The sequence below is a fragment of the Phallusia mammillata genome, chromosome 8 (genome assembly GCF_965637545.1).
Source record: "Phallusia mammillata chromosome 8, kaPhaMamm4.hap1.1, whole genome shotgun sequence".
Taxonomy (NCBI): Eukaryota; Metazoa; Chordata; class Ascidiacea; order Phlebobranchia; family Ascidiidae; genus Phallusia; species Phallusia mammillata.
This window is the reverse complement of record NC_137259.1, coordinates 17,635,178-17,648,063: the sequence shown is the minus strand read 5'-3', so window position 1 is coordinate 17,648,063 and position 12,886 is coordinate 17,635,178. Positions and strand designations below refer to the sequence as shown.

Below are 12,886 nucleotides of genomic sequence, written 5' to 3'. Positions count from 1 at the left end.
TACTCATCCTCAAACGCTAACTGGTACATCTCCGCGTTCAGTTTTGCATGATTAACTTTTATTTCCCGTTCTATGACGTAACAATCGCCATGTGCGTAACAGCAAAAATCAGAACGCTATTGTCAGTATGTTGCAATGATTAGTTCATTTCACGGTGCAACGTGGTCGAGTGAGGGGACTTTACTACTACAACATTAAGTAAATTCGTTTGTGTTTACTTAATGCAGTAATAGTTCGTTTGGACAGAATTGAACCACCATAGCGCGACCCATTTTTTGACCCTGCGCGACCCATGTTTGGGTCGCGACCCATACTTTGAGAACCACTGGTTTACAATGTAATAGAGCCCCAAAAATATAATATTACAGTTTAACTGGTATATACTCTAACATTTTTATTTTTTAATCATAACTGCTGAATAAGTCAAAATACCAATTCCACATCGTAACATATTTATTGCATCAAAAACGGACACATTGTCTTCAAAATTTTGCACACCTTCAGGTTTGTTAGCCACATTACATCAGCACTCAATGTATAGTTTAGTTCAATAAAAGTTATATTATTTGTTTTAAATGTATTTAAATGATATTAAAACTAAAGGCAGTTAACAGCACAGCCAATGGTTGGACAATATTTTGTAAAAAATAATGCAACCAATTTCATAAAGCACTACAGAAACATATGCAGTATACATTGGTGTGATGCTTGTATTAAAAAATGTCTTGTTTATACTTTAGGTCAATCTACTTCCTTTTCAGTTTCTGTTTTTTTTTCAGAATCCTCTGATTCCTTACTCTTTATTTTTTGTTCAATTGCTTTTCTTCTTCTTAAGTTCTCAGCAAAAATGAGTAAAGTTGGGTCTAACGGCAAGAAACCACTAAGTCCAAGGAGGCGTCGAATAGGTCTTGTAAGATATGCTCCAAGTGCAATGTGATATTTTATTCTTTCGAAATTCAGAGCGCAGAGTTTTTCATTGTTTATGTTTGGCATGGGATCATAAGTTCCAAGTTGCTCAATCTGTGGTCATAAAAAAAGATTTTCATGCAACATCTTTCATAAACAAATTAAAAAAACAACATCAACAATAGTTCTTCAGATGTGTGCTGTGCTCTTTAAAACATCACCCTACACATACCAAAAATTGGAATTTATGTATGATGCTGATGCCATTTTCTTTTCCCCCTATTCTGTATTGTAGGCAACACATGTTATTTTACAATAATAGACACAATGAACAAATAATAGTAAGCTTTGATTTGATTGCATTTGTTTCCTTATTTGTTTATTGTTTGTTTGTTCCTTTCTACAAAACCTAATACATTTCTGTTCTAAGTTTTTTTGTTATGTTTACTGTGAAAACAAGATTAATGTATCCATGCCAAATCTACATGAAACATGGAAAAATAGAAGCATCAGTTAATTTAAAATATACTGATAAATCTAGTTAACTACATACTGCTCTTTCCCGTTTTTCCCCATAAAAGTTAATAATTAGTCAGTTTAAAAGTATATTCAAATAACAACAAAAAACAGCACAAATACAACTTACTTCAGTGTCTCTGTCATCATACGTCTTTGCAAGAACGATGTGATAAAACGGCCGATTGGGACAGCCATGTTTGGCTAATCGAATAGCGTACTGATTTTTTAAGCGAGGTACTCCATCCAATTTTGAATAAACTTGAATGTTCTCATCCCCAGCAAATAAGCACTCTGCGTTTCTGGCAACCAATCTTTCTCTTGTAGTTTGGAGTTTTCTAAAGTTTCTCACCCTTTCCAGTAACAACCAAGAAAGTCTAACCATTGTGTAAAATAAATCACATTGCTGAAAATAAACAATTGAACTTTGTTTAAATTGTCATTTTATGTTGTTGTGTTAACACACTTTGATTAAAAGTCAACTGTTAAAAAAACATTGAATGTTTATGACTGAAATGTATCTTTTGCTAAAGATTATGATGTTAACCTTCAACCCACTGAGTGCTTGCCGGATTGACTTATTTAACTGTTATCAAAGAGTTTAATTTTCTTGGTCATAAAGATACAGTAATATAATAATTGAGTCTTGATCTTAACTCCCCAGGCAACCAAAGCAGAAGTGGCATTTAGGTTAAACACATGATTTCATTGGATAATGCAGAATAATGAAAATAAATTAGCTTGATGTAAAAAATATATTTTAACAGGCTTAAGAAAATGCTAACAGTAAGGGTTAATGGTCTTTAATTTAATTTAAATGACACTAAAATCTGGCTATATGCCTATTGCCTACATACCATACATTATTTAGTACCATGCATAGAAGCCAAATGCTAACACTTATAATAGCTGAATGTTTTCCATGAAATGTGTACAAACACCAATGGTCATTTATTACATGATGTGGTCCTTTCAACAGTCAAGCAAAACAAAGCACGTTCTTACTATGTGCATTCATGTGTTATTGTATATTGTGAGATTGTGTCCTGCTGCTGATATATTCGTGTATGTGGTTGCGGAATCATATTGTTTATTACAGAACACACATACGTCTTAAAAACCAAAGTCTACGACCAGGGCAAAAAAGGCGATCAAGACCTTTAGTTTACGTTTAACTTATATATTAATTAACGCGTGGCAGGAAAACAACTTGAGTCCGAAGTCCGAACTTAGAAACTACAAGATCGATCTAACTAAAAATTGGAGGTCTGATTTGGATTAAGAGACTTAAATACTTTTCACCAAACAATACATTTTTGTTTATGACTTAGCAAATCCATTCTTAGTTTTGTTGTACACTTAAATTCACATTTCGCAAAATCGACAATAACATGTGTAACTAGTCAAGCGTGAAACAAAACTGCAAAATAAATAGAAATCAAATTACCTAAAAATGTAAAATGTTTACAAACAAGTTTAGTTTAAAACGCAATACATCCCTTGTCACCTACACAGCTGCTTTATATTTAGGAAACATAGTTTACATGCAAGTTAATAAATACAATATCCTCTAGAGCAGTGGTTCTCAACCGCCGGTCTGCGGACCGGTGCCGGTCCCCGTCAACTTTCCTGCCGGTCCGCCAAATATACCACAATTTCTTATCTCAATTGCAAAATGCAAGATGTTGAAGGATGAGAAATCGTGTGGAGGTCAATGCTCTACTTCGCCGTGCAGAAACTTCATTAGAATCGCGTTTAACACGTATGATATCAAACAGACAGCAGCAAACTTCTTATTAAATTTATTTTTTCATACATTTTTGAATTACATATTTTTGTCGTGATACATTTTGGGTTGATTTTGAAAGTCCACCGGTCCGCAAAATTTGTTTTGAAAGTTTACCGGTCCGCGAGCTTAAAAGGTTGAGAACCACTGCTCTAAAGGACGTTTCGGGGCTGATTTTTTGGGTAGAGCTACTAACACCATAACTCACGTCACCCGCACATTTAGCTAATTTTCGATAGGTGGCAAAATTTGTTGACAAATCGTTTTGTTACTTTCTGGCATAGCTATTCTGTTCCAGTCCAGAATCAGTGCGATTCAGCATATGATTCTTATAATGCCAAAGAAACGGCCGGGGATTCAGCGTTACACAAAGGACGTGGTTCTTTTACAATTTCTTCTCAAATCATTTGCTTCAGTTCAAATACGTTTTGTATTTGAAGAGCATCCTTGGTAATAAGCGTTGATATTAAATTGAACTACTGTCCGCCGTTTGCATTTCTGTACCGCTAAACAACTATGTATAATTTGCTGTGAATGTGAGTGTTTGTAGCTCGTTGACAATGTTGTTGTGTTGCAGTGTGGTAGAAAACGCTCTCATTATACTCGCCTTGCTGCCGTACTCTGTCTCTCCCGAGTGCCACCACCTGTCTGTGCCGCCTGAATAAATGTTCGTTATTTTGGCTTCGGTATTTGGTAGACCTATCATATTTCCATCCCTAAAAAGGAGGACACATTGTTAAAAAGAACATGAAAAAATACTTTATGGCCCCCCAAAAAAATAAAAGCCTTAGAAATTAGACGCTATGCGAAAGTGTAACGTTTATCACATCACAACACGAAAAAATTACGAAGGGACCGCTATGACAAAAAATTAAAAAAGTTTGGGAACCACTGGCGTACATGATCTGAAAGTATGTGATTAATGATCAATAATTGTCTACACACTAAATATATCACAAAAATATGTCACAAATCAAGTATTATTGAATGTTACACAGTAACAGGTTGCAAGTGGGTCTAGCCTTTTCGGTTCTCGTTCTAGTTTGAATAGAACGGGCTTATTTGTGGCTTAAATTTACACAAAACCACACTTTTGTTTTAATTTTGATTCGGTAAATCTAACTTTTGGCCTAGATTCGGTCTTTTTTGGGGAAAGTTTGGATTTCGGACCCGTTTACCACTATGATACAACAAGTAAAGAAAGGCAGACATAACTTGATTAGCAAAAATGCATTCTAAAATCAACAATATGTACAAATGGATTTTGCTGAAACACACATGAAATAGATTACATGTTTCACTAATAGGTTTGTGTACAAACTCACAAAAATCAATTTGATGATACTAACATAGCTACAGAGTTTTTCGCAAGGCCTAATAAGGCCTATATATTGGTTCGCCATCTACAATCAAGACCCGGTCTTGGCCTTGATAATCCATGAAGTAATGATGCAAGGCCTTACAAGGCATTTGTGTGCCATTGGCAATTACGGGCTTGTCAATAAATGACGTGAAGAAGTACTGCCAAAATGGTCCCGCAAACGCAAGAAACAGTTCTGGTACTGATTGGGGGAAGTAAATCATTATTGCCACTGATGCAGCTGCAACACAAACTGCGCCAACGACAACCAAAATTCCCTTTGCGGCCTGAAAAGAAAATGTTACATGCAACAAACCTACTGTGAACATACAAATATTCCAGTTTAAATGTGCTTAAAGGTACATATAAGTTTTGGACCTGTTTTTATATTAAAAAAATCTGATTGCTATATTGCTATAAAAGAATGGTTATGTCATCGTCATCCTGCAAAAACGAAACCTTCATTAAAAGTTTGATGGATTGTTAATATTGACCTGTGATACAACCATCTACAAAAAATGGAAACTATTTATTGTTGTACACAATTGTTTTTTTAGGTCTTGACACCGGCAGATACTCTAATTGCAAAAACTATTTTTACATTTGATTTTTATTTACCTCCACTTTGTCACTTAAGTTCTTTACTTGATTTTCTGATATCATATGCTGGTCGCCCATTGCTTCGCTTAATTCTTGAAGTAAGTTTGCGACTTTCTCCGGTGGTAAAATATATTTCAACTTTTGCTTTGCCAGACGTACTGCCAATTCCTTGTTTCTCCTGTGTCTTTCCGCTCTGTTTCTATCTCTTATGAAAAGGTTGACCCACTAAATAAATTGCAGTGTTGAACAAAAAATATGTATTCACAGAATATCAGAAAGTACCTTAGAATTGCAGCTCTCTTGATATTGTTCAAGTGCATCCTGTAGAATAGATTTTACCTTGGTATCCATAACCTATAGCAATGCTGTTTTCAACACCTGTACATAAAGGCCGCCGAAGTGCGGTACCGTGCTACACTCCACCACCAGAGCGCACTACTGTACTGAAATCGTACCCTACAACCCTACTGGTACGCAACATAAACATTAATATATTGGTCTTTTTTGGATCTTTTCCACATGCAAAATGAAATTGAAATTAATCGAAACCTGCATTTAAAACTGTTTGTCACATGTTTTCATCGCAGTGCCATTTTGTAAAGCAGCAGTCAAAAATGTTGATGACATCATTGCTTTTCAATTTTTGTGCTTACGTGAGTAATCGCTCTGTAAAATCATGCTTACACGCGCTCTTTGGATGCAGTTACAATTCCCTTAACGATATAAGAAACTATCGTTTAACCTGGCTCAGATAATTTGATATGTACGCCTACCCGCAAATCAGTTTTTTATGGTATGTAAGCCTACTCGTAAATCAGTTAAGGCCCTGGGGATGTCAAATGTATAATTCATTATTTTTGTATTCTTAAGCGGTTGCCAGTAGTCTTGAAAATAACCGGGTTGTTCTGCAGTTACAGTTTATAAGATACGTAAGTGGTGAGAATTATTCCATTAATGTTGAAGTCAGTATTTCGCATGTGATTTTTAACCCTTAAAGATTTTTACTCAAATGATTTTAACCCCTTAAAGATTTTTACTCAAATGATTTTTACCCCTTAAAGATTTTTTTTACGACGCGTTAAAATTTTAACTTTATTTTCTTCAAAAAATTAAAAAAATATGCTATAAAAAACACCACGGTCAATGTCGCTGCACGAGCCCATCGCTAGAATATACATCAATCGTACATTTCGAATGGGCGACTTTTGGAGGGGAGCAGCTTATTTAGACACCACTCACTTAAGTGCAAGTCATCATCGTAAATTGATTAAAAGTTAACTCTAAATGGTTTATTTAAAGGTACGGTACGCAAAACCAGCGCATACCCAAGGTGCGAGACGAACGTTTCAAGACATTTGGTACGGTATTATCGTATGGTTCGCTCTTTGCAACGAGGTACATAGTACGGCCAACGCAAGACGTACCGTATGGTACTGCCGTCCTTCAAGAGAAAACCAAAATTCTATACTGGACAACACAACAACTAACCCCCATTTTTTCATAAAAACAGCAAAAATTTACTCTGAAATAATTAGGTGAATTTTAGTTTTAATATTTATGGCCTCATTAGACTGTTACGAGCCCTGGTGTGACACGCCGGCTACAAAACCCTCTCGTAAGACCTGACCACAGATAAATCCCTGGACCACGTAAATAAAATTGAGAAACACTGTACTGTATAATGCAGGCCAGAGCATCGCGGTAGCACATACCATTTGCGAAGATTATAATGGCAAAGCAAACCTCACATCGACTGGTCAGTGAAACTTTGTGGTTTTGTTTGCACTTGTTCTTTAATCAAATATTTGCCAATGTGTTAAGTTTTTGTTTAAACAACTTACCGCCCAAACGTAAGCCTTGCAAAATTAAGTAAAATAGAATGGTTCTGGACACTGCTTGCATTATAATTTAGGTGGGTTGGGTGAAGTTGTTTCAAATCAATAAGCATTTGTGCAAATTTGTGGAAATTATCTTTGAAACCCAGTCGTAACGGCTTATTCAATAGGTACTTGGCCTTGTTTATCGATTTCTGGTTGAATAATGTCGCAATTTTCTGCTTTAAGCTTTAAAAATTGAAGTTTGTGTGTTAAATTTTAGCAAAACGTAATGATTTTAGTTTTTCAGTTTAAAGATTGTGACTATTAGAATTATTATCAAACTTTTAAAGGGGGGAACGGGTAGGGGTTCGACGCTTTGAACAGGACGCAGTTCGGTAACAATTACATTTAGCCTACAGGTGGGTGACTGTAATAAAATCATTCTTTGACTCGAATTTTTTGATTGTTTCATTATTAATTTATACCACTACTCTCTGGAAAACAGTACATCCTTGGAACACTATACATCTGTTCATAAGTTTAATTGTGAAAATAACTGCCCAAATAGACGTAAAAAGCGACATGCTTTATGACTTTAAATGTTTTAGCAAATGCTCGGTTACAAATGTTTATATACACTTAAGTCACCTAAATTATCGGTAAAAAAAGTTGTTGATGATAAATTTGTGGTTTACATTGCGATGTGTTTTTTGGGTAGAATTGATCTAACCCCACTTGTTGCCTTCCTTGTACATCGCTCCTTGTACATGAATCCAGCTGTGCAAAAATATGAGACAGGTGAGCCGAAAGAAAAATCTGTTTTTGCAGTTTTCTTTCCTTGATTTGTTGTTGATTTGATCAATTTCAAAAGTTGATGAAACATTTCGTGTCGTGTTGTGCAATCCTGTGTAATTATCTGTCACAGTCGAGTAAAGTGACGTCACAACAAGATTTTGATTTACTGACATTAATGCTTGGCAGCGTGACTGCCTCGTGAACTTTAATGACTGAAAGTTGGGACAGCACGTGCTTTAAGTAAGTTAATTATTAATTTTGTTTATTGTGTTTAAGCGGTTAGGGATAAGCGTTGATAATGACTTGAACTAGGGGTCCGTAAAGCGTTTTCAGCGGGTCCGCGACACAGTCTTAATTCGCGCACACCTTTTTTGATTAATTGCGATTTGAAAAAAAAAAAAAACGCTTCGGCGTTTCAAAAAATAGCATGAAACTTGTTTGAAAAAGTTCTTCTTAAGCGACAAACCTAAATGCATTGTGTCATTTAAACCCAATGGTGATGCAACCTGCGCAAATTGTCACTGGCAAACAATGTCACACCACAATGCAAATGGTGTTTTTTGTTAATGCCTAATGTCCCAAGCCAAACAAAGGGATTAAAATTTTAGTCCTAAGCCGAACGGGGATGGTATGTTATCCACCATGTATTGGTTGCTTGTTAATAAAAAGTTCAAAAAAACCCAAACCTTGAAAGGAGTCCACAATTAGCTTACAGCATCGAAAGGGGTCCGCCAAGGCAAAAATGTTGAAAACCGCTGCCCTAAATAGCTCGTCAAGAGTTAAGTTGAACTGCAGTAGAAACCGCTCTTTCTCTGCCTCTCTCGAGCGCCACCTTCTGTCTGTGCCGCCTTAAACGTTCGTTATTTTAGTTTTGGTATTAGGATGTTCCTGGGCGCGAGGAAGAGCGAGTTTAGCACTGTTGCACGTGCCGTTTGGGCGCGCACAGTCACGTCCCATAGTAATCAAAAGGCTGCGCAACACACACTTTATTTGGCAACAATCGAGGGAGGTTTATATTTTAATTTTATATCGAAATTATTTCTACACTCCAATATTTTAAATTATTTGGGGTTCAAAACATGTATGCGTGTAGCCTACAGATTATACGTCGATATACGTTCTGTTGGGTACAGTTATCAACGTAACTAGAAAAATAGTCATACCATATGACAACAGAAAGATGTATTAAGAAACAATCGTATCTAAAATTCCACCGTGCGGCTTACAATCGAGGGCGGCGTACATTATTTTCTTAAACACCTCAACATGCGGTTGACAATCGAGGGCGGCTTATAATCGAGTAAATACGGTATGCCACAAATCAACACTACAAACATCGCAAAAATTTAACACAAGTCAAAGTATTATTGAATATTACACAGCAACAGGTTGCAAGTGGGCCCGAGCCTTTTCGGTTTCCGTTTTAGTTTGAATAGAATGAGCTTGATTGTGACTCAAATTTACACCGGACCACACTTTTGTTTGAATTTTGATTCGGTAAATCTAACTTTCGGTCTTTTTTGAGGAAAATGAGGGTTTCGTGCATATAATATCGGGTCTGCTTACCACTATGATGCAACAAGTAAACAAAGGCAGACATTACTTAATAATCAAAAATGAAATGCAATCTAAAATCTGCAATCACTCTAAAAATGTTGAAATACACATGAAATTGGTAGCCCACACTATTCACGGTTTTGAATAATCTAAGCAAAAATCAGAGTTTACTTTATTGAAATAGATTACGTGTTTTACTAATAGGATTTTGTACAAACCTACGAAAATCAACTTGATGTTACTATAACATGGCTACAGAGTTTTTTGCAAGGCCTAAGGCATTGGTTCGCCATACATGTTGTCACGTTCCGTTTTCACGGGTACGCAAAAGTTTGGGACTGACTATGGAAGTTCCTTTAACAGCTAACGCTCGTGTACTCTGATCGGCAAGAAACCTTTCCTTTTACATTTATTCACGTCCAATCACACGTAATCAAAACAACAATCCAACACTACTTCGCAGTTACCTCTATATTCTCTAAATCATTCTATGTTATCTTATATCGATGGGGGCTCTTATATCGATAATTTAGATAAAACAATGGACACTGCAACGGGCAATGGCGCACGATAAAACTGGCACATTAGAACAATGAAACAACAAAAGCGCCTGCAACGGTAGATTGCAGACAAACAGAAACTGCCCATGATCCGTGGTAACTGGGTCGCAGAATGTTGTCAAAAGTGCGGTCTAGAACATTTGTGATCCATGTCCTCCCAGTATTGCTGCAAGTCCCTACAAGGCATTTTTTTGCCATCGGCAATTATGGAGTATTCCATGAGTGACGAGAAGAAGAACTCATGCCAAAATGATCCCGTAAACGATCGATACAGTTCTGGTACTGATTGGGTAAAACAAATCATTACTGCCACTGTTGCAGCTGCAACACAAACTGCGTCAACGACAACCAAAATTCCCTTTTCGGTCTGAAAAAAAAGTTACATGCAACAAACCTACTGTGAACATACAAATATTCCAGTGTGAATGTGCTTAAAGGTAGCCTGTATATAAGTTTTGGGCCTGTTATGTGCAATATTTGTCATACGGTTAATCCGAATTTAAGTGTTTGTTTACTTTTTATGTTAAAAAACTTTGATTGTTATAACAGAACGGTTATGTTATAACAAGTATGAAGTGGGTCGTTATAGTCTTGATCAGTGGTTCCCAACCAAATGAGATGGTTTTAAGGGGTCCGTGGAGGCAAACATTTGTAGTAGCATTAACCAATAATCAAATATTTCTAAGTTTTCGAACTATTTTTACAATGCTGCACACGAGTGCAGACTGTGTATCAAACCTTTGAAATTGAAAAAAAAACTTTTTTGTGATTGTTATCTCCATTGTGACATCACAACACACATGAACAGGGGTCACCAAACTTTTTTCACTGCGGGCCGGATAAGTTTAAATAATTGTTCGCGCGGGCTGCATTTGTTACTGTGGGGCCAAATACAATTGCCAAAATTAGATCGCGGGCCGCATCTGTGTATCAAACAAGGTGATTTTTCTTCGTTGCTTACCAAATATGCTTACCTACAAGCAATTTCGCATTTGATTCTAGACAGTACATTTGAAATCCAAACGTCTCTGCGGGCCGCACAACCTTTAATGAAGGGCCGCATTTGGCCCGCGGGCCGCAGTTTGCACACCCCTGCACTAGAACATTAATCTCTTTTGCGTTGACTTCTACCGTACGGAACATCATCGAGATTTAAGGACTGTGAAGGTTGATTAAAATGCTGCTTAAAAATGTATAATAACGTATGATACAATAAACAGAAACCATACAAAGACGTCCTGTAAATTACGTTGGGGGTCCGCAGGCGTATAAAAATTATAAAAGGGGTCCGTGACTACAAAAAGGTTGGGAACCACTGGTCTAGATCAGGGGTGGGTAACCTGCGTCCCGCGGGCCACATACGACCCTTGATTAAAGGTTGTACGTCCCACAGAGACACTTGGACTTCAAATGTACTGGCAAACTAATCCGATTATTATATATTTTTGAGCAGATTAGTGCGCCCGGTACTATTTTTTCGCGACTTGACAATATGCTGCAAGAATCAAATGCGAATTTTACTCGTAGTAAGGCATTTTTGGTATGCAACAAAGTACAATCACTTTGTGTCATATAAAGGTGCGGCCCGCGATCTAATTATCGCAATTGTATTTTGCCCCACAGTGACAAAGGTTGCCCACCCCTGGTACATCTTTGTTTAGTCTAGAAAAAAAGAAGAGATTTTTTAAGTGTATTTTATAGCAAAAGTGACAGGAATACAGTAGTATGAATTACTTTTTTTGCCTTCTTAGAGAGATGAAAGTTTAAACAATAGGTTTGATCTTTCATTTAGTTTTATTGATAAAAAACTGTCAAACGGTTGTTATTTGTTGTCAAAGTGAATAACGTTACTTGTTTCAACTTGATTTGACCGAAACAAAGCAGACAATAATCTGAATGGTTTCTAGCCTTTTTGAAACAGCCTAAAATGTCGTAATTGCAAAAATCCATTTACATTTGATTTATATTCACCTCTTTTCTGTCACAGTTGTTTACTTGATTTTCTGATAGCCTATTCTGGTCGACCATTTTTTCGCCTATTTTCTCAAGAAAGATTGCGACTTTCCTCGGTGGTAAAAAGTTTTTCAAGTTTTGTTTTGCCGCATGTAGTGCCAAATCCTTGTTTCTCCGGTGTTTTTCCTTTCTGCTTTTTGCTTTTATGAAATAGTTTATCCACTAAATAAATTGCAGTGTTAAATAAAAAATATATATACTTTTAAAGAATATCAGAAAGTACCTTAGAACTGCAGCTCTCTTGATATTGTTTAAGTGCATCCTGTAGAATAGATTTTACCTCGGCGTCACCCATAACCTATAGCATAAATAGGGGATTTTGTGTTATTTTTTTACATTATTGTCAATACTGTTTTTAACACCTAACCGTTTCCCTATGTCATATCACACCTGGTGTTAAATTAAATTTCTGACGTCAGGTGCCAGACGCGCAAATTCCTCATGTTACATTATTAGAAGGTTTAACCCCTTCTTATCGGTAGAGCTACTGACACAGGAACTCACAAACAGGACTGCTAATTTCCAAAAGGTGACGCAACGGAGCATAGGCTTTCACTATGGCGATAATTGCTGACTCAGCAAATTGCTGACTTATGGCAATAACAGCTGACTCAGCCGTCTAATTCATTCTTTTGGTATTCCTAAGCAATCCCCTCTCGTAGGGCCTGGCCACAGATAAATCCTAAATTGTAAACACAGCGGTTTAAGTCAATGCCTTTGAACCATAGTAACATAGAGTATAACGTCAGCGCTTTTCGGTTTTACCGTTTGAAAGAGAACAAGCTTTTTCTGTACATAAACTTCCTGGTAAGATAATTTTGGTAAACCATATATTAACAACTAAAAGCCGGCACCCAAAGAAGCGAAAAACAGCACTAAGACTTCAGCTTAACACTAACTGATGCTGACGGCTTTGATTAGCCACGCCAAAAACGAATTCGCTACAGCGACTAATATGAAATACACAAACGGTACA

General features: G+C 36.6%; 3 protein-coding genes across 6 annotated transcripts; all 3 read right to left on the bottom strand.

Annotated features, from left to right (window-relative positions):
• Window positions 1-435: 435 nt before the first annotated feature.
• Window positions 436-1,853, bottom strand: LOC145203935 (small ribosomal subunit protein bS16m-like). Its single transcript, XM_080076307.1, has 2 exons — window positions 1,553-1,853; window positions 436-1,020 (listed from the first exon to the last, which is right to left on the bottom strand). Exons 1-2 carry the CDS (start codon window positions 1,805-1,807, stop codon window positions 742-744), a joined length of 534 nt encoding a protein of 177 aa, XP_079932433.1. The 5' UTR covers window positions 1,808-1,853; the 3' UTR covers window positions 436-741.
• A 642-nt stretch (window positions 1,854-2,495) lies between these two features.
• LOC145203933 (uncharacterized) lies at window positions 2,496-5,763 on the bottom strand. 4 transcript variants are annotated; one of them, XM_080076304.1, is made up of 4 exons: window positions 5,451-5,763; window positions 5,187-5,393; window positions 4,558-4,855; window positions 2,496-3,924 (listed from the first exon to the last, which is right to left on the bottom strand). In XM_080076304.1, the coding sequence occupies exons 1-3, from the start codon at window positions 5,517-5,519 to the stop codon at window positions 4,583-4,585; spliced, it is 549 nt and encodes a 182-aa protein (XP_079932430.1). In that variant the 5' UTR covers window positions 5,520-5,763; the 3' UTR covers window positions 2,496-3,924; window positions 4,558-4,582. The 4 variants fall into 4 exon arrangements, with proteins under 4 accessions (XP_079932430.1, XP_079932429.1, XP_079932431.1 ...); XM_080076303.1 differs by having other exon boundaries at window positions 2,496-4,855; XM_080076305.1 differs by lacking the exon at window positions 4,558-4,855.
• A 3,272-nt stretch (window positions 5,764-9,035) lies between these two features.
• Window positions 9,036-12,202, bottom strand: LOC145203930 (uncharacterized). The gene is made up of 3 exons (XM_080076301.1): window positions 12,134-12,202; window positions 11,869-12,072; window positions 9,036-10,264 (listed from the first exon to the last, which is right to left on the bottom strand). The coding sequence occupies exons 2-3, from the start codon at window positions 11,923-11,925 to the stop codon at window positions 10,016-10,018; spliced, it is 306 nt and encodes a 101-aa protein (XP_079932427.1). The 5' UTR covers window positions 11,926-12,072; window positions 12,134-12,202; the 3' UTR covers window positions 9,036-10,015.
• Window positions 12,203-12,886: the final 684 nt, after the last annotated feature.